The sequence below is a fragment of the Muntiacus reevesi genome, chromosome 13 (genome assembly GCF_963930625.1).
Source record: "Muntiacus reevesi chromosome 13, mMunRee1.1, whole genome shotgun sequence".
NCBI lineage: Eukaryota > Metazoa > Chordata > Mammalia > Artiodactyla > Cervidae > Muntiacus > Muntiacus reevesi.
In genome coordinates, this window is record NC_089261.1 from 60,195,968 (window position 1) to 60,222,478 (window position 26,511).

Here is a 26,511-nt window from a genome sequence, read left to right on the forward strand (position 1 = left end):
CGGACCGGGGATCAAACTCTTGTCCCCTGCAATTAGCGGGCAGATTCTTAACCAATGGGCCATCAGGGAGGTCTCATACTTCATTTTAAAGTTTAACTTTGACATCGTTAGTAAGGATAGCTGCTTGCAAGGTGCTTTAGTGGGCTTAAAACACTAGATAGATTTATAGTCTACATGCTTTTCTGCACTGTGATTCTACGACTCTATTAAATATTTTGAGAGGCCAGAATTGAATCCAAAACCATCACATATATCTGGTGGAATTCTTGACATTCTCATGAGCTATTCATACGTAGACAAAAACAAAAAGTATAGTTTAACATTAGGAGATTTTCATGTATGAGATAACAGTCTAGCAGATTATATGAAAAATATGTCTTTAAATTATGTGTTTGTTGCTGAGAACTGTTAGGACCTTTTCTCAAACTGTCTCTATGCGCCCTCTTATTTCCCCTAGTTTTTCCCTTGTCTTAGATAAGCTGTGTTGCTAATTTCTTACCTTGAGCTGTATTAGTTGCCATTTCTTGGGTTTTTTCTCTTTAGCAATGTAGAATTCTGCATATCTGTTTATAAGGAAACATGTAAAGTTCTGTTTTTGTTGAAGGGCCGCCTCCGTTCGGTTCCAGCTGGGTTAAACACTACTGCATGTATCGGAAAGCGGCCAAGAAGTTCACCATGATCCCGTTTGAGCACAGATCCGGGGGGAAGCTTGTAAGTGTTTGCTTTTTATACTTTGTACTGTCTGTGATGTGGTCTTCGAGGGCGTCAATTTAATGGTGTTTCCATTCCCTAATGATAAATACCTTCTGTTTTGTTTTTAGAATGAAAAAATTGTCTTTTTTTCCTAAATAAAATTGGCCAGAAAATGATTCCCGTGTTTTCTGAATTGCTGGCATGTGTTTTTTAAAACATATTTTAGAAATATGTATTTATTTGGCTGCACCAGGTCTTAGTCCTGGCATGCGGATCTCTTACATGCGGCATGTGGGCTCCAGTTCCCTGACCAGGGGTTGAACCCAGGCCCCCTGCCTCGGAAACGCGGAGTCTTAGCTACCGGACGTCCTGTTGGCATGGATTTTTATGGTCAGAATTTTTTTTTTAAAGAATTATTTGATGTCCCTGTTACTGGAAGATACAGTTAATACCTTCAGCATGCTTTCCTGACTCAGTGGGCTGACTGCTTAGGATTTACGGGGAAGGCCTGGTGTGTCCACGTGATGGTGCTGGTTTAGTTGCTAGGTCGGGTCCAACTCTTGCTATCCCCGCCATGGGGGATAGCCCTCCAGGCTCCCCTGTCCACGAGATTTCCCAGGCAAGAATGCTGGAGTGGGTTGTCATTTTCCTCCTCCAGGGGAATCTTCCCCAGCTGGTGATTGAACCCACGTCTCTCACGGAGTCTTTATTGACTGAGCCATGTACACACATAAATTCACATAAATGAGAAGATTACAGAGTAGATGATCTGTAATGAAGTTTGCTGCTTTTCATTCAAACTTTAACCTTCTCACTTAGACACTCACCATTTAGTTTACACCTCCTGTAGAAATAAACATCACAGCAACTCGTGATATAGGAAATGTATGCAAGAAGCCCACAGGAGGTGTCTGGGTGGAAAAGGTGGTCTTTGTTTTAAAGCAGAAGCTGTAGCTCTTAGCAACAGTAATAATCAACACAGAGCTCCTCTCACTAACATTGACTGTAACTGGTGACACATTTTAAGGTTAATTCATTGCTTGCTGGGTGGATGGGCATAATTTTGCTTCTGTGAATAGAGAATTAACCCAAGTTCACGTCTGTTTACACATACTTTGCATCTTCCTGAAAACTATTTAAAGCTGCTTGTAATAGAAACACATTTTTGTGATATCGAAATAGACATGTAAAATCGTGGCCATGGTAAAGAAGAGGAAGCGAGGATGTCACCCCTGGAGGGGGATGGGTTTTTTGGTTATTGTGTGCTTTTTTCTTTCTTTTTTTAAAGATCACAGTCATTTATTTTTGTCAAATGTAACTAAAGTTTAATGGATACAATCAGGAATAATCTGTTAAGAACATATCAGACACAGAGAAGGCAAAATTTGTTGTTAAGTGAAGCATCAAATCTAATAGAAGAGCAAACTCCAGGAATGATCAGCAACTGTGTGCAACTCATCAACCAAATGCTCGTGATTACTTTATACCTCTGAGGACCACTGGTACGATCAGAAGTAGTGAAAGGATAAATATGGATTAACTTGTGTATCTCTGTACACTTTTTCCAGTTTTTAAAAATTTTATATTTAGTGGGAGGATAATTGCTTTACAGTGATGTTGTTTTCTGCCATACATCCACATGAATCAGCCATAGGTATGTATATGAACCATGCCTCTTGAACACCCTCTCCCCTCCCCATTCTCTTTTTTTTTTTTTTTTGCCTTTTTTAAAATTTATTTTTCAGTGGACCAACTAAGCACGAGGTGGAGTGCGAGTTTCCTATCAGAGCCGATCAAGTCCCCGACACACATCTGCTTAGTGGTGGCTTTCTGTTTTAGCCCCAAATAATAAATACATTAAAAATATGATGACTGTGATATTTTGAATGTTTTTAACATCTGAATGCTGGTTTAATATTAGAGATCTTCACATTCCAGAAAATACTAAAATATTGCAGAAGTGTTTCTCCGACTCCTTACAGTTTCTTACTGAGAACCTGTTTTTGCATTGCTTCTGTCTCCTGTTTTCCGCTGCTTTTTAAAGCTCTTGAAGAGCTTTAATGGTATCTGGGATAAAATGGTACCATATTTAACTGAACACCCAGTAAAGGTAAATTCAGGGTGTTTCACTGAGGAACCGGCAAAACACATAGATGTGTTGTGAAGATCCCCAGGAGAAGAAAATGGCAACCCACTCCAGTATGCTTGCCATGCATGCTCCCATGGACAGAGGAGCCTAGTGGGCTACAGTCCATGGGGTTGCAAAGACTTGGGCACAGCTGAGCACACGCACACATAGATGGAATGGTTCTAGCTTTAGGTGATCACAATGGCTGATCCAAGGTCCTTCGTGTACTTTTATGTAGATTCCTATGGAATTGAAGTTTTTGTAGGTCAGAAATGGTTACCTGTGAGCTGTTTCATGTGGTACAATGTAATGTGAAATGCAAACACATGATCTTTTTTTTTTTTTAACAAGAGGGCAATAAGAATAACAAATATAGATATGTGGAAACTATATTGTTAATCCACCTTTTAAAATTAGCACTCAAAAGGTCTGGTTTAATGTTACTGTAATTGAAGCAGGGTCTAAAAAATCTTAAGAAAAGATCAGTGACAGAAATGGCGACAGTTCTAGATAAACTGGTTCAAAAGAGAATAGAATAGAGGAACCTAAAATCTGAACCTTGCCTCCCTCCCCGCATCAAGTATAGGATACTTAACTCTGTGTATGTTTATACTGTAGTGTCTGAAAATGCTTAAAATGATTCTTTGCAGGGGGATGGAGAGGTCTTCTTTTTGAAAGAATGTACCAGGAGACATACTGACTCCATTGACAGAAGGTTTTGCTTTGACGTGGAAGCTGCTGACCGGTAAGTTATTGGAATTATTGGACTTCATGGAAAGTCGTTTAAGAAAATGATTTAAAGAATAGTTAATTGCAACTTGGATTTCTGTGGCCTGGGAGGCTGTTATCTTGCTATATTTCCAAGCTGTGTATTCACTGTGGGCTGTTCTGTGTTGGTTACTGCGTTTCACTGTGGAATGATAGCTTAGTCTTGGCCGAAGTCTGCAGTCACTTTACTGGTATTGTCACTTAAACGATGACCTTGGGGTGTTTCATTGTTGATCCAAGCCTCCTTTTCTGGCACTAAAAGTGTAAGGTGGGAAGATGAGGAAGTAGGTGATAGAGCTAAAAAGAGGTGGTTGTGGCTGTTCATATACGGTAGTATTCATTTTTCTGTGGGAATTCTCCATGTATGTATGGAAAGGTAATAGAAGGTCACAGGCAAGCTCTGTTTATTCAAAGACGAGTTATCTCTTTTTCTTGTGATATGACTTTTAGTTATTTAGTTAGAAAAGAGTCTTAGCTGGAGGGAAAGAAGTTAAAAAAAAAGAAAAGCAAAGCTCATTTGTCAGTATTACTACCTGTCTGGCATTTATTTCTGTGTCCTTCCATAGTACTAAGGCAAATCATGGTGCTCATAGAATATTTCTTTTTAATGACTGCTGGTATGAAGGTTTCTTGCCAGCCTAGTTTTGGACAACAATGGTCTTTAGATAATGATGTTTCGTATTTCTATAATAAAAGTTTACAATATGAGATTTTTTAAACACAAGTTCGTTTCAGATCAGGACCCAAGAATACAAAAATAATTAATGTTTCCTCTTCCGTCAGATGATATAACTGAGTCTGTGGGGTTCATTCAATAAATGCATTGAAGACCAGGGACATAAAAATGTGTGCTTATGCACCATGGTAATACGTAAATACAATGAAAAGGACAAATGGTTTAATAAGGCTTTTGCCAAGACTGTAAAAAAAAAAAGAGAGTGTCATTGTAAAAGAGGTTAAATTTCAAGCCAGTAAGGATAAGTTCAAAAACTTTAAGACAAGATTTGGGCTGTATAATACAACTTGAGTGTAAATATGTATGCTGTACATGTTTGGGCACATATTTGCTGTACGTATTTGGGTGTACAAAGTACCCCCATTGTAAGCATTGACTGAGTTTTCTCTACGTATCAGACAGTGTTCTAAATTCTTCTCTTCTTACCTCACTTTATGCTCAGCCCAGCTCTGTCAGGCAGACATTATGCTTCTCATTTTGTGATGAGAAATGGAGCCTTATGTGGTTCTCCTAAGGTCGTGTAGCTAGTGGGTGGAAGAGCTGATGTTTGAACTGTTGCGTTTGCCTCTGGAGCCCAGGCTGTTGGCTGCTCTGCTGCAGGCATCAGCGTGTGGCTGTGTAAGTGTGTTGTCTTTGAAACAGTTGACAGAGGTGAGTCAGCAGTGATGTCTTATCAGAAAATATGTCAAATGAGGTTCATCTGCATTTCTTTGAAAAGGTAATTCTAGTACTTCCATTTATTGTTTTAATATGATTTGTATTTTTCCCAGTCCTGTGTTTTCTCTAAGACCTTGATCATGCCAAATGCTCTTCTTCATTGAGATCCTTATTACAATGATAGCTATTGAATTGACCAAAAAGTTTGGGTTTTTCTGCAAGATGTTATGGAAAAACCCAAACAAACTTTTTGACCAACCCCGTACTTTCCACCCCTCATAAAGGTTGATGAGTGGTTATTGTAGAGTTACTTTCATATTGATGGTGTCTTGTATGAAGACCCTCAGAACTGGGGAAGACATTAGAGGTGATCTGTTTTAAAGCAGAGACATTACTTTGTCAACAAAGTTCCATCTAGTCAAGGTTATGGTTTTTCCAGTGGTCATATGTGGATGTGAGAGTTGGACTATAAAGAAAGCTGAGTGCAAAATAATTGATGCTTTTGAATTGTGGTGTTGGAGAAGACTCTTGAGAGTCCCGTGGACTGCAAGGGGATCCAACCAGTCCATCCTAAAGGAGATCAGTCCTGGGTGTTCATTGGTAGGACTGATGTTGAAGCTGAAACTCCAATACTTTGGTCACCTGATGTGATGAGCTGACTCATTTGAAAAGACCCTGATGCTGGGAGGGATTGCGGGCAGGAGGAGAAGGGGATGACAGAAGATGAGATGGTTAGATGGCATCACCGACTCAATGGACATGAGTTTGGGTAAACTCCGGGAGTTGGTGATGGACAGGGAGGCCTGGCGTGCTGCGGCTCATGGGGTCGCAAAGAGTCGGACACGACTGAGCGACTGAACTGAACTGAACTGATTTCAGTGGTTTTCAAACTGCTCTATAGGAATGTCTTCTTTTCAAATAAAAACTTTACACTTTAGGTGTGTATAAATCAGAAAAAAAGAGAGCTCTCTTATTAAAGTGGGGTAGGGTACCTGGAGGGCTTCCTAGGTGACGTTAGTGGTAAAGAGTCCACCTGCCAATGCAGGAGACATAAGAGATGTGGGTTCAGTCCCGGGACTGGGGAGGTCCCTTGGAGGAGGACATGGCACCTCATGCCAGTACTCTTGCCTGGAGAATCCCGTGGACAGAGGAGCCTGGCAGGCTGCAGTCCATGGGATCACAGAGAGTTGGACACGACTGAAGTGACTTAGCATGCGTGCATGCTGGGGACCTGGATCCTTACCCTCTCAGCTGCCTTCTTCTTGAAGAAATCTCTAATTTACTTCCATTGATGCCCAGAGCTGCTTTCTGGAAACTGGGTGGAGGTGGACCAGTAATCTAGTTTACATGATTCAAGAGAGGCATACAGGATCTAACGTCTAAAATGATAGCTGACGATGTATTTGGAGTCAGCTGGGATTGATTGAGAGACATTCCAGGCAGAGGCATGCATATGTGTAAAGTTCTGGAGACAGGAGAGAGTGTGGTCCATGTGAGGTGCCCCTGGGGATGGACGCCCAACATCACTGGAGCAGAGAGCCGGGGAGGATGGAGACAAGGCTTGACGGTGGGGGTCAGGGCCTGACCTTGAGGTTTCGAACTTAATTTATTAAATGGTTTTAAGCAGGGCCTTGAGTGATAGGTTCATATTTTTCAAAACCCGCTGTGGCAAAGTAGAGAAAGTTTAGAAATGGCAGGAGTGGTTGGAAGGGTTATGGATTGGTGTGGTGGTGGTGGAAATGGAGGCCAGAGTGTTCTGTTTGAGGAAGACTTTTAGAGAGAAATTTACAGAAACATTGGACGTTAGACTCCAGGGTGAAGGAGGAGAAGATTTCTGGCTCGAGCAACTACGTGGTGCTGTTTACTAAGATGGGAGACCCAGAAGGCACAAGGTTGGAGGAAGGTGATGACTCCGGTGGTGGGTCTGTTGGGTTGGCTTGCTGTGGGCCGTTCATTGATACACAAAGCAGGCAACTGGGTGTAGCCCTCGGCATTTTCAGCAGCATTGGACTCGAGCTGCCCTTGTGCCTCCTGCCACTCTGCATCCTGTGACTGTCACCGCAGAGAACCAGGCTGGTCCTCCCCTGATTTGGGCAGCCTGTCCGTTTGCAGCCGTTGCACCTTGAAGTGTATTTCCCATTGTGGTATTTGTCTCTCCATCCATTCACGTGGTTTCACCCTCAAAGTATCTCTGTCTACAATCTGTAGTTTTCTTCCTTTTTTCCGTGTTTGGAACTACATGTAGACTTTTTAAGTTCCGTGTATCGGTGTGTCTCGGTTCCCTTCCATTTATACTTTTCTTGGTAATTTCAGTGTGACTTCAGATACTCCGTGTAGGACTTTGCAGCTTTCTCCGTGGACTCCCCTCCTTCAGTCCTCTGTTCCTCACCTTCCCTCAGCCATTTCCGCTCGTGCTCACTCCTTAGATCTTATCACCAGGATGGGTACCCTGTCGGTCATCTCAACTGTGAGGCTTCCTCCTTCCAACACCATCTTCTATTCTTCTCAGCTTACTCTTCACTAGTAAGTAGCCTTCGCTTGCAATCAACTGATCCTACTTTTCTCAGCCCCTCACACCCTCACTTCTTTCCATGTGTGAATGGGATTTCAATGTGTGAATTTGTCATTTGTTAGAGTCACTCTTTTCAATACACTCAACCCCGCTGCCCTTCTCTGCCATGGTTAGACTTGTTTGCACAGCTCCAGATTGAGGAGGATTCACCGCTGCCTTCTCTCTTCCTGGAAAGTTGTATTCACTTCACATTCATGACCACTGGCCTCAGATAGGCCATTAACCCTGACCACAAATCATCTTCCATTTTCTTAGCTCCTTTATTCTCCTGGTTGATGAATATTTTATATTTTCCCCTCTCTCTAAACTTCTGGGATGGCCTCCCTTTCCTGATGATTTTCTGTCCTGTTTTGCTGTGAACTGTGAACTTAGAACTGATTTGAAGAGCTCTTCCCCTGAAATGGATGTCCTCTCCTTCGTCAGTGCCGGGTACCCTGCCTTCCCTCTGCTGCCATGGGGACCGTCAGCAACCAGCCTGTGTCCAGCTGTTTCCATTCCCTCTTCGCCTTCCCTCCTTACTTCTCCAGGATGTCACACAAGTAGTTCTTCTTTTGCTTTCTCATTGACGCCTGTTTTGCCCTTTCTACTGGACGATCCCCTCAGTCTACGAAACACTCTTAATTTTATCCATCTTAAAAAAAAAAATACCACCGCCAACACCAGTGAAAGAACCCTATCTTCCCTTTTGTCTGCTGCCTATGATTCATTTCGCATACACAACAGGAATTCTTCAAGAAATGCCAACATTCAGGTCTCCCGTGTACTCAGGGCTTGCGTTCCCTTCCAGCTGCTCTCCTCTGGGCCCTCTCTCGCTGGGCCCTGGCCTCCGCCCGTCCGCTGCGGTGTTCAGCGAAGGTCATCGTGGGCTCAGGCCGCCGCCTGCAGTGTCAGCTCTGTCTTCCTGTTCTTCCCCGGCAGCAGCGTCTGATGTGGCCGTTCACCTTCTCCTCTGTGATACCTTTGCTCTGCTTGGCTCAATAACCTCACACCTGCTTGCTTTTTCTCCCGCCCCACTGGCTTTTCCATGTTTAGATTCCTTTGCCAGATTTCCTCATTTCCTGGACTTTTTGTTATTAGAGTTCTCTGGAGCTCAGTACTTTTCTTTTTATCCTTTAAAATTTTCTTTTCTATTGAAGCATAAATTTATTATAATAATTTAATTTTATTTACAGTGTTGTGTTAATTTCTGCTGTACAACAAAGTGACTCAGGTGTGTGTGTGTGTGTGTGTGTGTGTGTGTGTGTGTGTGTGTGTGTGTGTGTGTGTGTGTGTGTGTGTGTGTGTGTGTGTGTGTGTGTGTGTGTGTGTCTCCTCTGTCCATGGAATTCTCCAGGCAAGAGTACTGGAGTGGGTTATCATTTCCTTCTCCAGGGGATTTTCCCGACCGAGGGGTCCAACCCGGATCCTCCCACATTGTAGGCAAATTCTTTGTTATCTCAGCCACTAGGGAAGCCCCATATATATGTATGTATGTATCTGTATATATCTATCTGTCTGTCTGTCTATCTATCTATAAAAAGATCTTCATGACCCAGATAACCACAATGGTGTGATCATTCACTTAGAGTCAGACATTCTAGAGTGCTAAGTCAAGTGGGCCTTAGGAAGCATCAGTATGAACAAAGCTAGTGGAGGTGATGGAATTCCAGTTGAGCTATTTCAAATCCCAAAACATGATGCTGTGAAAGTGCTGCACTCAGTATGCCAGCAAATTTGGAAAACTCATCAGTGGCCACAGGACTGGAAAAGGTCATTCATTCCAATCCCAAAGAAGGGCAATGCTAAGGAATGTTCAAACTACCGCACAATTGCACTCATTTCACATGCTAACAAAGTATTGTTCAAAATCCTCCAATTCTCCAAGCTAGGCTTCAACAGTATATGAACTGAGAATTTCCACATGTTCAAGCTGAATTTAGAAAAGGCAGAGAAACCAGACATTCAATTGCCAACATCTATTGTGTCATAGAAAAAGCAAGAGAATTCCAGAAAAACATCTGCTTCATGACTATGCTAAAGCTTTTGACTGTGTGGATCACAAGAAACTGAAAAATTCTTAAAGAGGTGGGAATACTAGACCACCTTAACTGCCTCCTGAGAAATCTGTATGCAGGTCAAGAAGCAACAGTTAGAACCAGACGTGCAATAACATACTGGTTCAAAATTGTGAAAGGAGTACATCAAGGCTGTATTTTGTCACCCTGCTTATTTAACTTATATGCAGAATACATCATGCAAGATGGCCAGGCTGGATGAAGCACTCATTGGAATCAAGATTGCAGGGAGAAATATCAGTAACTTCATATATACAGATGACACCACCCTTATGGCAGAAAGTGAAGCGGAATTAAAAGAGGCTCTTGATGGGGTGAAAGAGGAGAGTGAAAAAGCTGGCTTAAAACTCAACATTTAAAAAAGGAATATCATGGCATCTGGTCCCATCACGTCATGGTAAATAGATAGGGAAACAATGGAAACCAAAATCACTGTGGACAGTGACTATAGCCATGAAGTTAAAAGATCCTTGCTCCTTGGAAGAAAAGCTATGACAAACCTAGATAGTGCATTAGAAAACAGAGACATTACTTTACCAACAAAGTCCATATAGCTGAAGCTATGATTTCTCCAATAGTCATGTGTGGATATGACAGTTGGACTATAAAGCAGACTGAACACTGAAAAATTGATGCTTTTGAACTGTGGTGTTAGAGAAGACTCTTGAGAGTCCCTTGACTGCAAGGAGATCAAACCAGTCAATCTTAAAGGAAATCAGTTCTGACTATTCATTGGAAGGACTGATGCTGAAGCTCTGTTACTTTGGCCACCTGATGCAAAGAGCTGACTCATTGGAAAAGACCCTGATGCTGGGAAAGATTGAAGGCACGAAAAGGGGATGGCAGAGGACAAGACAGTTGGATGGCATCACTGACTGGATGGACATGAGTTTGAGCAGGCTCCAGGGGGTGGTGAAGGACAGGGAAGCCTGGCATGCTGCAGTCCATGGGGTTCCAAAGATTTGGACACAACTGAGCGACTGAACAGCAACATATATATTTATATAAGCCCCATGTACACATATCTGTATATATTCTTTTTTATATCCTCTTCCATTCTGATTTATCATAGGATATTGAATATAATTCACTGTTCTATATAGCAGTACTTTGTTGTTTTGTCTGTCCTATATTTATATCAATACTAGTTTACATCTGCTAATCCCAACCTCCCAATCCTTCCCTCCCCTTTGGCAACCATAGGTTTGTTCTCTATTTCAGCAAGTCTATTTCTGTCTCACAAATATGTTCACTTGTGTCATATTTTAGATTCCATGGAGCTCAATCTTTAGATCTCTCTCTAACCATCTTGTCCAGCCTCAGGACTTTACATGCTATCTATATGTCTGTAAAAACTTCCCAATTTATTGTCTATGCCTGGAGCTCCTTCGTGAACTCCAGGTTTTTATAGCCATTTTTATAGTTGCTTCTGGGGTGTGTACTAGGCATTTCAATCAATGCCAGAGTGGGAGCGATTGATTGGTTTTTATAAAGTTTCTAAGAATTCATGGGGGAGACAAGGTATATGCTCTTTACCGACCCAACATTTTATATAGGTATGATACTTCAACCTTATCATATAAATACTAATAATATGTAGATTTTTTTAAGTAGTGTGTCTCATTGTAGTCTTCTTCTCACAAGCTTTTTGGTTACCTTGGAAGGCTTTCACGTGTGTGTCTCCTTGGGTCTCTGGGATCATGTGACTCTTCAGTTGTATTATAGAATTCTGTTGTCTTTGGTTTGTTTCCTCATTTCTGAATAACCTCAGTCTGTTCAGGTTGAATATTACCAGTGGGTAGTGTATTTGTGGGGCCCTTATTTTCCTTTTACCCACCTCTGGCAGTGTGTTGCTGTTAGTCTTCTACTTCTAGGACAAAATCAGGAAGGAGGGAGAGAGAGTCACTACCCTAATTCTGGGGATTTTTAAGGCATAATTTAGCAAAAAATTTGAATGGGATTGGCTCTTATTTTGTCTCTTTCCCTGATTCTCGGTCAAGCAAACTATTGGGAATTAGAAGTAATTTGTTCCTTGTCTATTAGATTATGAATTCCTTGAGGATAAGACTCTCATCTCATGAACTACAATACCCAATGCAGTGCTTTATATGTGGTGGGCATTCACCAAATTTGTGCTGGATTAAATGAAATTGAATTGTTGCTTAGCAGAGACAGGACTGGGATTAGATTCAATCAGGCAACAGTCAGTGAACTGTCCTTTTCTTCCGTGCGCACTGCAGCATTGTGAGTGTCCGCGTTTGCATTCTGCTGAAAGAAAATGCGCTTAACCCATTTTGGAGTGTATGAGTATTGCAGATAGGTTTCTAATGGGGTGTGTACAGAATTTCTATTGTGGACCTTCGTATTCAGTATTTCACCACTGATTGCATGTTTCATGTAAAGTTATCTTGTCTTCTTTCTGGTTTCAGTCTTTGCTAGTCTTTTATTCTTTATGTTGGAAAAGCAGTCAAGTTAACACTGTAACAGTAGGAAACACTTCATAAACTGCAAAATGGAGCCTGGCCTTGAATTTGACCTGTGCACATGTAAATCAAGAGCATGCACTTCACTGTCACATGAGTTCAGATCAGATTTGATTGCATGCAACAGAAAAACTCAAAATATAATAAAATACATTAAACAGTGTACAGGATGAGTTTTCCCTTTGTTAGTAAGCCTGAAGGTGAGCAGGTCAGAGCTGATAGACTTCTTGGTGTCAGACATGCCCCATCTTGTGCATTTACCTTGCTAGTCACCTGGGGGCAAAGATGCCTACTCACATGTACTATGTAGCCTTGTCTCTTGTAGTAGGAACACTTTCCAGAGGAAACACACACTGGTTTTGCTCATATACCATTGGCCTTGATGGAGTTGTGTGGTTATATCTAGCTGCAAGGGAAGCTGGGAAGTACTGAGACAAGGAAATGTCTGGGAACAAAAGAGAGCAATCCTGGACTCTGTGGTGGTTCCGTGGTTAAGAATCTGCCTTGCAATGAAGGGAGTGAGTTCGATCCCTGGTCAGAGAGCTAAGACCCTGCATGCTGTGTGGTGTGGCAAAGAAAAAATATTAACGTTGCATTTGATGAAAATAAGAAAAATAATTATTTAAAAAGAAAAGAGCAATCCATGTGTTGTTCTAATATTAATACTTGGGAAATCTCTTGCTAAGAATGAAGGGGAGAATAGCCCACGGGTTGGTTTCCAACGTGCTGTTACTGCTTTGGTTATCAGTGGTTAGGAGGGTATGTGGTTCATTTTCCTTTCTTCTGTTCACTGAAAGCTTACTTTAACTACTTTAGATAAGAAGTAGTTAAGAACACATATATTAAGAACAACATTAGCAAAGTGAAAAGACAACCCACAGAGTGGTAGAAAATTCTTGCAGATGACATATCTGTAAAGGCAGTGGTCCCCACCAGGGACTGGTTTTGTGAAAGACAAGTTTTCTATGAGCTGGGGATGGTGGGGATGGTTTCAGGGTGATTCATACACATTACATATATTGTGCACTTTATTTCTAATCTAATGCCGCTGCTCATCTGGCAAGAGTACCGGTGCACAGCCCAGAGGTTGGAATCTCCTGCAATAAAAGCCTTGTATCCAGAATATATAAAGAACTCCTAACTCAATAACAAAAAACAAATAACCCAATTAAAATGGGTAAAAGTTCTAAATGAGACATTTCTTCAAAGAAAATACACAGGTGGTTGATAAGCATGGTCTTCCCTGGTAGCTCAGCTGGTAAAGAATCCACCCGCAATGCAGGAGACCCAGTTCAATTCCTGGGCTGGGAAGATCCACTGGAGAAGGGATAGGCTACCCACTCCAGTATCGTTGGACTTCCCTGGTAGCTCAGCTGGTAAAGAATTCACCTGCACTGTGGGAGACATGGGTTCAATCCCTGGGTGGGGAAGATCCCCTGGAGAAGGGAAAGGCTACCCACTCCAGTATTCTCACCTGGAGAACTCCATGGACTGTATAGTCCATGGGGTTACAACTGGACATGTCTGAGCGACTTTCATTATTAAGCACATCAAAAGGTGCTTAACATCATTAGCTAGTAGGGAAATGCAAACCTAAACCACAATAAGATATCCCCCACTAGGGTAACTATAATTGCTGCTGCTGCTGCTAAGTCGCTTCAGTCGTGTCTGACTCTGTGCGATCCCATAGATGGCAGCCCACCTGGCTCCCCTGTTCCTGGGATTCTCCAGGCAAGAACACTGGATTGGGTTGCCATTTCCTTCTCCAATGCATAAAAGTGGAAAGTGAAAGTGAAATCGCTCAGTAGTATCCAACTCTTAGTGACCCCATGGATTGCAGCCTACCAGGCTCCTCCGTCCATGGGATTTTCCAGGCGAGAGTACTGGAGTGGGTTGCCATTGCCTTCTCCCAACTATAATTGAAAAGTCAAAAAGTAACAAGTATTGGTGATGACGTGAAGAAATAGGAACTCTTACATACTGATGGTATAAATTTGAAATGGTAGAGCGGTTTTGTCACTAACACTGTATAATCACAAGGGATTTGATTTAGATTATACCTGAATGGCCTAATGGTTTTCCCTACTTTCTTCAATTTAAGTCTGAATTTTATAATAAGGAGTTCATGATCTGAGCCACAGTCAGCTCCTGGTCTTTTTTTTTTTTTTTTTTTTTGCTGACTGTGTAGAGCTTCTCCATCTTTGGATGCAAAGAATATAATCAGTCTGATTTTGGTATTGACTATCTGGTGATGTCCATGTGGAGAGTTGTCTCTTGTGTTGTTGCAAGAGGGTGTTTGTTATGACCAGTGCGTTCTTTTGGCAAAACTCTGTTAGCCTTTGTCCTGCTTCATTTTGTACACCAAGGCCAAGCTTGCCTGTTACTCCAGGTATCTCTTGACCTCCTACTTTTGCATTCCAGTCCCCTATGATGAAAAAGACATCTTTTTTTTTTTGTTTGTTTTTTTGGTGTTACTGTTGGAAGGTCTTGTAAGTCTTCATAGAACCATTCAACTTTGGCTTCTTTGGCATTAGTGGTTGGGGCATAGACTTGGATTACTGTGATATTGAATGATTTGCCTTGGAAATGAACAGAGATCATCCTGTCATTTTTGAGATTGAAACCAAGTACTGCATTTTGGACTCTCTTGTTGACTGTGAGGACTATTCCATTTTTTCTAAGGAGTTCTTTCCCACAATGGTAGATATAATGGTCATCAATTAAATTCATGCTTTCCTGTCCATTTTAGTTCATTGATTCCTAGAATGTCCATGTTCACTCTTGCCATCTCCTATTTGACCACTTCCAATTTACCTTGATTCATGGACCTAACATTCCAGGTTTCTATGCAATATTGCTCTTTAAATAGTGTTGGACTTTACTTTCACCACCAGACACATTCACAGCTGAGTGTTGTTTCCACTTTGGCTCAGCCTCTTCATTTTTTCTGGAGCTATTTCAACGCTCTTCTCCAGTAGCATGTTGGACACCCACCGACCTGGGAAGTACATCTTTCAGTGCAGGCACAATAAAGGACAGAAATGGTAGGAACCTAACAGAAACAGAAATACTGAGATGAGGCGGCAAGAATACACAGAACTATACAAAAACATCTTAATGACCTGGATAACCAAAATGGTGTGATCACTCACCTAGAGCCAGACATCCTGGAGTGCGAAGTCAAGTGGGCCTTAGGAAGCATCATTGTGAACAAAGCTAGTGGAGGTGATGGAATTCCAGCTGAACTATTTAAAATCCTGAAAGATGATGCTGTGAAAGTGCTGCACTCAATATGCCAGCAAATTTGGAAGACTCAGCAGTGGCCACAGGTCTAGAGAAGGTCAGTTTTCCTTCCAATCCCAAAGAAGGGCAATGTCAAAGAATGTTCAAACTACCGCACAACTGCATTCATTTCACGTGCTAGCAAAGTAATGCTCACAATCCTTCAGGGTGGGCTTCAACAGTGTGTGAACTGAGAACTTCCTGATGTACAAGCTGGATTTAGAAAAGGCAGAGGAATCAGAGATTGTATTGCCAACATCTGTTGGATCCTAGAAAAGGCTAGGGAATTCCAGAAAAACATCTGCTTCATTGACTATGCTAAAGCCTTTGACTGTGTGGATCACAAGAAACTGTGGAAAATTCTTAAAAGAGATGGGAATGCCAGACCACCTGAAGTGCCTCCTGAGAACCTGTACACAGGTCAAGAAGCAACAGTTAGAACCAGATGTGGAACAATGGACTGGTTCAGAATACAAAAAGGAGTACGTCAAGGCTGTATTTTGTCAGCCTGCTAATTTAACTTATATGCAGAGTGCATCATGAGAAATGCTGGACTGGATGAAGCACAAACTGAAACCAAGATTGCTGGGAAAAAAATCAATAACCTCATGTATGCAGATGATTCCAGTCTTATGGGAGAAAGGGAAGAGGAACTGAAGAGCCTCTTGTTGAGGTGAAAGAGGAGACGGAAAAGCTGGCTTAAAACTCAACACTCAGATAATGAAGATCATGGCATTTGGTCCCATCACTTCACAGCAAATAGGTGGGGAAGCAATGGAAACAGTGACAGACTTTCTTTGCTTGGGCTCCAAAATCACTGCAGATGGTGATTGCAGCCATGAAATTAAAAGACGCTTGCTCCTTAGAAGAAAAGCTATGACCAACCTAGACAGCCTATTAAAAAACAGAGACATTACTTTGCCTCCAAAGGTCTGTGTAGTCAAAACTATGGTTTTTCCAGTTGTCCCATATGGATATGAGAGCTGAACAATAGAAAAGGCTAAGCCCAGAAGAATTGAGGCCTTCAAACTGTGGTGCTGGAGAAGACTCTTGAGAGTTCTTTGGACTGCAAGGAGATCAAACCAGTCAATCGTAAAGGAAATCAGCCCTGAATATTCATTGGAAGGACTGAGGGTGAAGCTGAAGATCCAAAACTTTGGCCACCTGATGCTAAGAGCCTACTAATTGGAAAAGACCCTGATGCTAGGGATGATTGAAGACAGGAGGAAAAGGGGACGACAGAGGATGAGATGGTTGGATGGCATCACTGACTCAATGGATATGAGTTTGGGCAATCTCTGGGAGCTGGTGAAGGACAGCGAAGCCTGGTGTGCTGCAGTCCATGGGGTCACCAAGAAGGAGGCATGACCGAGTGAATTGTAGAACAACAACAAATAGCTGTTTTGAAACATATTTGTCAGTTCTTTCAAAAATTAAAGTTACTTGACCCAGAAAATTCTGCTCCTAGCAATATAAAAAAGAGAAATGAAAACCTGTTGTCTACCTAAAAACTTGCACATGAATATTCATAGAAACATTATTCATAATAGCCAAAAAGTAGAAATGATGGAAATATCCATGAAGTGATTGATAGATAAAGGTGGCATAGCCGTATGATAAAATACGATTTGAAAGTAAACAGAAATGAAGAGCTAATACATGTTATGCTTTGTTTTTAGGCAAATTTAATGTAGAGCCTGAGACTGTCTTTGCTTATATTTTATTTAACACAGGTTTATTGTGGGGATAATTTCACAAAGCAGTAGCATGTAGGATGCATAATGTCTCAACACATAATGTGTCTAATTGCATACATGTTCTCTCTTAGCAAGTTAATACAGAAATAACATAACCCAAACCAGTGACAGATTAACTGAACTATTGTTCCAGACAAGGGAAGATGAAGGGAATAAATGTAGTTGAGGGGTACCTTTTTACAAGTCGGCTCTTGGAAGGAGACAGCTTGACCCATTGAGAGCAAATGTGGAACGTCCCTGGTTCCTAGGGAATGACGGTGCTGGTGTGGATGGACAAGGTCTTCTTTGTGGGCTGCTGGGTTTTTGCCTCTGCTGGTAAGAGTGCCCTTCACCACTGCTGGCGTTAATTCCCCAAGGTCTTCAGAGAGCTACTTAGATCAGTGGAGGGTAGCCTTGCCCAGACCTCACAAACTGCATGTGGAGTTCGAATCCCCACCATTCCTTCTTCATGTGTTCTTACTGATAACCCCCCAGCAGTGCCCTTCACTAGTTAAATACTGAGTGCTTTTGGTATCCACAGATGTGGTTGGTGCCCTCCGGAGTCACAACTTCATTTTTTTTTTTAATTAAAAAAATTTTTGTTGGAGTATAACTGATTTGCGCTCTTGTTAGTTTCTGCTCTAGGGCAAGATGAGTCTGTTATACATGTATTACATATATCCACTTTTTTGAAGATTCTTTTCCCACATAGGTTATTACAGAGTATTGAGTAGTGACTGTTCCCTGTGCTGTACAATAGGTTCTTATTAGTTATCTATTTTAATTTAAATTTATTTTTAATTGGAGGATAATTGCTTTACAATGTCATGTTGGCTTCTGCTGTTTTAACAAAGTGAATCAACTTTACACCCGGGGTCTTCCCCAGAGCAGTATGTCTCCCAACCTCACTCTTAAAACACTTTGTTTTTGTCATAAACAAGAAGATTTGAAATTATATCGAACTACCACCATGTGGATGAACCTTGAAAGCAAGCAGTCTGCTGACTGAAGCAGCCAGTCATGAAGGACTGTATCCCGGATGATTCCATTTATATGACACATCTGGAACAGGGAAATCAGTTTAGGGAGAAAGTAGGGTACTCATTGTCCAGAATTGAGTATTTGAAGGGAAATAAAGATTAATGGATAATGGGTTTGGTTTTTTTTTTAGGTGGTGGTGAAATGTTCTAAAATTGATTTTCATGATTGTTGTACACCTCTGTGACTGTATGAAGAGCTATTAAACTGTACGTTCTAGGTAAATCTTATGCTTATGGTGTGAAGTATATCTCAGTAAAGCTTAAAAAGGAACAGTGCTGAAAATAGATAGATACTATAACTAAAATCAGGCTTTTAAATGGCTATAAACATTCATTGCTTCATGCCCAGCCACACATCAAGCATCATGGGCTGTGAAATGGTCACGTCACTGCTTTTAGATGGGAGAAGGGCATTTTGTATAGTCGCCTCCTCCATGGCAAGCTGTAGCCTATCAGGAGAGACAGCTTTCCTTCTTGGAGGGTGAAATATCACCTCCCCCCACACACACGATTTTGTTACATAAACGTGCTTTTCATTTTCACCGGCATGCTTGCCATATGCTCCGTTGTGCTGTGACCCCATAGCCTTGCTTGGTATATAATCACCATTCTGTGCCATTTTCCCCCATGCTGCATTCAAGCATCACTTAAAGAAAGCGCTTGCTGTTTTGCTTTCATTAATCTAACATTTCAGAGAGAGATATATATATATATTTGGTTTGATGTTGCCTCATTCCTAGTGTATTGCACCTGAGAGGATGCAGGCAAGATACTTCTTGTTTTTATAATTCACCCACTTATATTTTCATGATGATGATAAGATGAAATCACCCCTGTATCTGAAGCAGTATGCATTTATACCGGAGACTTTATTTAGCATCTGTGTGCATGGTAATGTACTCTTTATCGCTTTAAAAGAGGGAGTTGAGAACATCCTGCTTCCAGAAGCCCATGTCATTGGACTGAATAATAATAACAGAGATGTTTCTGTAGCACATCAATTGGCATAATATTTGCAAGTATTTTCTAGTGCGTGTCCCTCAGGCAACTAAACAGACGTGTTTGGTTTGTGTTTGATGCTGAGGATGGGAGGGACAACCAGAGACTGAGACCTAACCCACAGCCTGGGAGTGTTTGCAAACGAAAAGCAGCTCAGAGCTCTGTCCAGGGTGCTTAGGGAGCTGAGAAGCAATAGGGAACAGGGCTGTCTGCAAAAGTGTGTACTAGAAAAATTGATTGTTAAATTTAATCTTAAAGATTTGGTCACAGTTTGGAAACTTGGAGGAAAAGAGACCCAAATAAAAGGAATCATAGAAATCTTGGGAGAACATGTTAAGATAATCCTTGGAGTCTGAGTTTCTCAACAGTGAGTGACTTTATATCTGGTGACATTTTGATGCAGGTGGAATGAGGAAGGCAGCAGGGGTGCAGGCTGCTGCTTCAACTGTTTGGTGAATGGAGGGCAGTAGTGATGCTAAATGTCCAGCCCAGGGCAGCCCTTCCCAAGAAAGCACTGTCTGGTCTAGCCTGTCAGTATGGTCACTGTTGAGAAGCCCTGTTTTAAAGCGTTTGGAAAGACAACGCCAAGAGTTGGTGGGATTGAGTGGAGTTGTACTGTTTTCCTTTACATGTTTACAGGAATGTATTTATGAGGTGTACATTTCAATTAAAAAATAACAGCAGCATAATCGGTTATAGTGCAGGGGATGAATAAAGGCACAGTGTGCATTTCAGGCATTGTGTATCATTTAGTATTTCTGCTCAGATACCAGGGTGGAAAGAAGAGGACAGGAAGTAACTTTTAAAGAATTTTGGTTTAATTGGTAGAAAATGGAGTGGGCAGAATTATAAGCAGCATTTCTTGTATATAGGCTTCAGTGTTTTTCATAGAATATAAGATTTGTTTTTTACCGTAAGGATGGTACTGTTAATAGTGGTGTGCTGAAAGCTACATTTTGTACTGGTTCCAATATTTAAATGGAAATCTGAATTGACATTCATCTGAATTTATTCATGGAAATGCATGCTGAGGGACACAGGAGTGTGGATCGTTGAAAAGTTTTTTAGGTTTGTAAATAAAGTTGTAATGAAAGTTGTATACAAGGGTTTTTGTAGACACATGTTTTCATTTCTCATGGATCCCAGTCTCTGAGTGGGATTGCTGGGTCTGTGGGCTGTGTGTGTGTGTGGGTGACTTAAGGAAACTGAGTTTCTTCCTACCAGCCATGTGTGAGAATTCCAGTTTCTCTATCCTCTTACCAACCTTTGATTATGTTAGTGTTTTTCCTTTAAGCTGGTCATGACTAGTGATGTTGATTGAATGCTGTTCCATATGCTTTCTGGCCATTTATATTTCTAATATTGTGAAGTGTCTGTTAAAATCTTTTTTTTTTTTCATGTAAAATATGTTGTTGGTCTTTTTGTTATTGAATTGGAGGATTGTAAGTTTTCTGGATACTAATCAACCATATTGTGAATATATTAATGTGAATATTTTCTGGGCTCTATGGTTTGCCTCTTCAGTGTCCTTTGATGAGAAAAACACTCTTATTTTGACGAAGTTCAATTTATCAGTTTCTCGCTGAGTCTATTCCTTTGGTTTGTCTGTCGTTTTTGCCAGTTCTGTAGTACCATTATTACTGGAGCTTTATAGTAAGTCTTGAAGCCAAGTGGTATGATTCCGCTGGTCTTCTTCAAATTTGTTTTTGCCATTCTAGATCCTTTCATATAAATGTTGCAATCAGTATAAATTTGTAGGAATTATTTTAAGTATTCTGGATAGTAAGCCTTCATCAGAATCCTTCATCAAAAAACCTACAGGCCAATATTATCAATATGGAACCATAATAATTCACAAGTCTGACTTTCTATTTATTTAGTCTTAAATTTCAGCAATGTGTTATAGTTTTTAATATCAGGTCGTGGATATCTTTTGTTAAATTTCCCTAAGTATTTTATGCTTCTGGATGCTATTCTTAAATGTATTTTATTTTTCATCTTATTTTCCCAATATACTATTAGTATATAAAAAATGCAGTTGGTTTTTGTGCCCTATAATATTGCTGAGTTGATTTACTGCTTCCTATAGTTAGTTTCCTTAAGGATTTTTCTATTGTATACAATGGCATCATGTGTGAAAAAGACAGCTTGCTTTCTTTCTTTCCAATCTGAATGCCTTTTATGTCTTTTACTTATCTTTTTGCACTGCCAAGACCTCCAACAATATGTTGGATAGAAGTAGTGATAATTGGGCATCTTGCCCTATTCTCATCTTAAAGGGAAAAGCATTCCTTATTCACTGAAAAGGATGGAATTTGGTTTAAGGCTGTAGATGCCTTTTGTATTGAGGAGATTTTTTTTCCCCCATCTGTTCCTAGTTTTAATCATAAATAGATGTTGACTTTTGAAAAAAATGTTGGTATCTATTGAAATCATCATGAAATATTTTTCTCGAATCTGTTAGTAGGTGAATCTCATGGAATTTTCTAAGTTAAACTAACTTTGCATTTCTGAGATCAACTTTACTTGATAGTGATGTATTAACTTCTTTGGATATTGCTAATAATTTTAAGCTAATATTTGTTTGATAAGGAAAATAAAAGTGTTAGTTGCTCCGTCATGTCTGACTCTTTGCAACCCTATGGACTGTAGCGTGCCGTGACCCCGCATCCCCCAGACTCCTCTGTCCATGGAGTTCTCCAGCTGAGAATACTGGAGTGGGTTGCCATTCCCGTCTCCAGGGGATCTTCCTGACTCAGGGGTTGAACCTGGGTCTCCTGCATTGCAGGCAGATTCTTTACTGTCTGCGCCACCAGGGAGCTCTTTTTTGGTAATGTGTCTGTCTGATTTTGACATCAGGGTTATGGTGGCTTCAGAAGAGTTGAGGGGTTTTCCCGCTGGATCTGTTACTTCAAAGTGACTGTGTGGTTTCTTTCTTTAAGTGTTTGGGAGAATTTACCTGTGAAGCCGTGTTGGTCTCGTTTTTTTTCTTTTGTGTGTGAGAAGTTTAAAAATTACAGATTCAATTTATTTAGTATGTAAAGTGATATTCAGATATCCTGTTTTTGTGTGTCACTTTTGATAACTTGTTCTTCAAGGAGTTTGTTAATTTCCTCTAAGCTGTTGACTTTATTGGCATGCCCTTCATAATATCCACTTCTTCATAATATCCACTATTTTCAAAGAGCATCTATAATGATAAGCCTTTTTTAATGCTTGGTACTGAAGGCTTATTTTTTTCTCAATAAGTCTTGCCTAGAACTTTATTAATTTGTTACTTTTTTCAGATGACCCATATTGTCAGTATGTCATTGATTTTTGCTTCTATTTTTATTTCCTTTGGATTTTCTTTATCTTTTAAACATTTTAGACAGAAGCATGACTTTTCTGTTTTATTTTGAATACAGACATTTCAATCTAAATTTCCTTCTAAAACTACTTTAGCTTGCATCCCACAAACTTCGATGTGTAGTGTTTTCATTGTAATTCAGTTCCAAAGAATTAAAATTTTTTATATGATTAGAATATAGGCATTGAGTTTTAACTCAGATGTTATTTAGAATGATGTTTAAAAATTTGCAGTGGATGGGGAATTTCTGTGTACATGTTATTTTTTATTCTACTTTTAGTCTGATAACATAGTCTGTATTTTATTAATGAGTTGAAGTTTACTAGACTTTTTTCATTGTTTTAAGTGTGACCTATTAGTAAATGATTCACGTGCATGTGAGAACAGTGATTTTTCTGCTGTTGCTGGGTGTAATGTCCTGTAAATGTCAATTAGATCAAGTTGGTTGTTACTGTTGCTCAGATCTTTGGTACTGTCTTGATTTTTGATAATGTGCTATCAATTACTAAACTAGGGATGTTAAAATTTCTAACTAATATGAGAACTTACTTGTTTTCCTTTGATTTTGTAATTTTTGTTTCCTATACTGAATATTCATGATCTTTTTCTTTATGTTTGCACATTTATGATTGTCTTCTTCAAGTGGCCATTTTATCATTATGAAATGTCTGTTCTGGGAATTATCTTTATTGTGGAATCTTGTTTGATGTTATAGCTATACTAACTTTCTTAGTGTTACTTGGTGTATTTTTTTCATCCTTTTATTCATTTGTGTCTTTATGCTTAATTTTTTTTTGTAAACAATGTAATTGAGTCCTGCTCTTAAAAACGTCCAGTGTATTAGCCTTGGCTTTTTAACCAGAGTTTTAGCTAATGTGTATATAGCGTAGTTATGGATATGCATAGGTTTAAACCCACCATCTTGGTTTTGTTTTCCATTTGTCCTTTTTGCTCTTTGTTTTTCTGTTCCTCCTTTGCTGCCTTCTTTTGAGGAACTGAGTCATTTTTAGTATTCCATTTTATCTCCTCTATTATATAATTTTTAGTTATACTTCTTTGTACCTTTGTTTGAGTATGAGGTGCATTTTATAGTTAACCTATTTTTTACCTTTTCATAAGCAGTATAAGAACCTTGCAACAGTAGACTTCTAATTACCACCCTTTTGCCCTCTGTACCCTTGTTTTATATATTTTAATTCTACACACACTCTGAGCCTAGTTGTATATTACTGCTTTCACTTTATGAGATCAATGATCTGTAATCTTTTGAAAAAAATTTAATGTTTTATTTACATATATAAGAGTGTGTGTGTGTGTGTGTGTGTGTGTGTGGTTTCTTGTCTTTTAGTATCAGTGTATTTATCCATTCTGATTTTCCTCATTCTTTTCTGCAGAACTAAATTTCTATCTTGTGCTATTTCCTTCAAGTCCTTTAGGGTAATTTAATTTGAACATTACTTATAATGCAGATGTGCTGGAGAATTCTTTCATGTTTTGTTTGTCTGAAAGTGACTTTATTTTACCTTCATTTTTGATGAATGTAGAATTCTGGATTCATCATGTTTTACCCCCAGCACTGCTAAGAAGTCATTTTATTTTCTTTAGCTTCCGTTTTTTTTTTTTTTTTTTTCCTCATGGCAAGTCATCTTTCTTACTGTTCTCTTGTATGTTGTCTTTTTCTCTTGCTGCTTTCAAGATTTTCTTTTTATGACATGCCTAGATGTGGTTTTCTTTGTTTTATCCTGCTTGGTGTTCTTTGAAGTTATTGAATGTGGGAGTTGATAATTATTCTCAGTTTTAGAAAATCTTACCCATTAGCTCCTCAAGTACTTCTTCTGCCCCCCTTTCTCTTCCTTCACTTTCTGGGATTCTGATTACATTATGTTAGACCATTTGAGACTGAGTTCAATAATACCTGCAGGATTTTAATTTACAAAGGTGGCTGAGGGGTGGAAAGGCTAATGCCACTGAAGAGAATTTTATCCTTACAGTTTCCAAGGGCAGAGAGCAAACGTGCCGTGTAGGGGCACGTGGGGAAACATCAGGGTTTGGTCAGGAGTCTGGAAGGAGCAAGGGAAAATATTAGACCCTCTGAAAATCCTAGATCCTCTTTACTGGGATTTCCAAGGGAAAAGCAAGGCAGAAAAGGAAAAAGCATAGAGTTGGATGCTTTGAGTTATGTTTGTGGGCTCTAGGCTGTAGGGGTGATTTTCAGTTGTCTGGCCTGGGGGTGACTTAGGGCAAGAGAAATTCTGGCTGGGCGTGTGAGAATTAGGGATATAGACTTGAACTTGTTGCTTTGCCTTTGAAAGTGAACTCTTCACTACTGTGATTTTCTTTCCTTTTCTTTCTTTCTTTTTTTTTCTGGTAATAGTTTATAAATTTATTGAATTTTTATGGCATCGGAAAATTGCCCAGACATTAGCATGTAGGGATAAACTCGATTTGATTTATACCAGTTGAATACAACACCTGATCTCTATTGGAAAACTTCTCTGATGTTTTATGATATTTTGTGATTTTTTTTTGGTTTTTGTTTTTATTTATTTATTTTTTCAATTATTTTTATTAGTTGGAGGCTAATTACTTCGAAAAAATATGGAACGCTTCACAAATTTGCGTGTCATCCTTGCGCAGGGGCCATGCTAATCTTCTCTGTATCGTTCCAATTTTAGTATATGTGCTGCCGAAGTGAGCACTGTGGTTTTATTTTCTGTTTCTTGCATATCCACTTGTCTCTTTTTAAGAGTTTCTGTCCCTTTGGTAAAATTCCTATTAATTTATGCATGTTGGCCAGCTTTTTAAAGAAGAGTTTCATTTATTTATTTAGCTGTTCTGAGTCTTCATTGCGGCATCAGGGTCTTTAGTTGAGGCGTGTGGCATCTTACGTTCCCTGATCAGGAATTGAACTCGGGTCCCCTGCATTGGGAATGCAGAGTCTTGGCCACTGAACTGCCAGGGAGGCCCCTGGCCACTTTTTACACTGGATCCTTTAACATATTTAGAGTAGTTTTTAGGTTTCAGTCTGACAGTCTCCCTCAGCCCCCACCACCTGAATACCTGGGCTGTTTCTGGGTCTCTTTCTTCATGATTCTGAGTTACATTTCTTTGCCTCTTTGCATGTCCTGTAATTTTGTGCTGGAATATCAGAGATTTTGTGTAAGAGAGCAGAAGAGACTAACAGAAGTACTAGCTGTGCCTGGTCAAGGGCACACCCATTTTTCTGTCAAGCTACTAATGTGTAGGACCGTCAGGTTGGTTGGCAGTTGAGCTGAGATTGGGCACGGTTGTTGTTTGCTGCAGATCCTGTTAGTCACAGGCTTCCTGCGATTTGAGGATGCTGTCAGAAGCCTGTCCGGAAGCACGCCTTGCCCCTTATTCTTACAGCACATAACTCTTTTAACTCTGCCCTCCAGCTGCCCCTGAGCATCTGGGGACACCCTGTGGGAAGAAGGGAGAAGGTGGGCCCACATTCTTCTCTTGTCCATGTCTTCCAGGGACGGGGGTCTTTAAGCTCCGGGTTCAAATGCCTAATGATCTGAGGTGGAGCTGATGTAATAATAATAGAAATAAAGTGCACAATAAATGTCAATAAATGGAGTGCACTTGAATCGTCCCGAAGCCATTGTCTGCCCCCATCCATGGAAAAATTGTCTTCCCCCATCCATGGAAAAATTGTCTTCCATGAAACCGGTCCCTGGTGCCAAAAGAGTCAGGACCCACTGTTCTAGAGGTTTAAACCATCACACCAGCTCATGCGCTAGTCTCCTCAGTCGTGTCTGACTCTCTGCGACCCCACGGACCGTAGCCCGCCTGGCTCCTCTGTCCATGGGATTCTCAAGGCAAGAACACTGGAGTGGGTTGCCGTGCCCTCCTCCAGCAGATCTTCCTGACCCGGGAATTGAACCCATATCTCCTGTGTCTTCTGCATTGCAGGCAAGTTCTTTACCCATTGAACCATCTGGGAAGCCTCCCACCAGCTCAAACTCTACCTTTAAAACTTTGTTAAAACCC

The 26,511-nt window shown here is 40.4% G+C and overlaps 1 protein-coding gene and 1 non-coding gene across 4 annotated transcripts in view; one reads left to right on the forward strand and one right to left on the reverse strand.

The window, feature by feature from the left end:
* The window catches only part of ARHGAP10 (Rho GTPase activating protein 10), a 357,872-nt gene that overhangs the window by 156,887 nt on the left and 174,474 nt on the right, over positions 1-26,511 (forward strand). For all 3 annotated transcript variants that reach the window (XM_065904301.1, XM_065904302.1, XM_065904299.1), the window contains 2 exons: positions 605-711; positions 3,472-3,566. In XM_065904301.1, the coding sequence (XP_065760373.1) occupies positions 605-711; positions 3,472-3,566 (202 nt within the window). The remainder of the gene's footprint in view (positions 1-604; positions 712-3,471; positions 3,567-26,511) is intronic.
* On the reverse strand, positions 25,090-25,196 carry LOC136146229 (U6 spliceosomal RNA). The gene has a single exon (XR_010658947.1). It is a non-coding gene; the product is annotated as a U6 spliceosomal RNA (small nuclear RNA).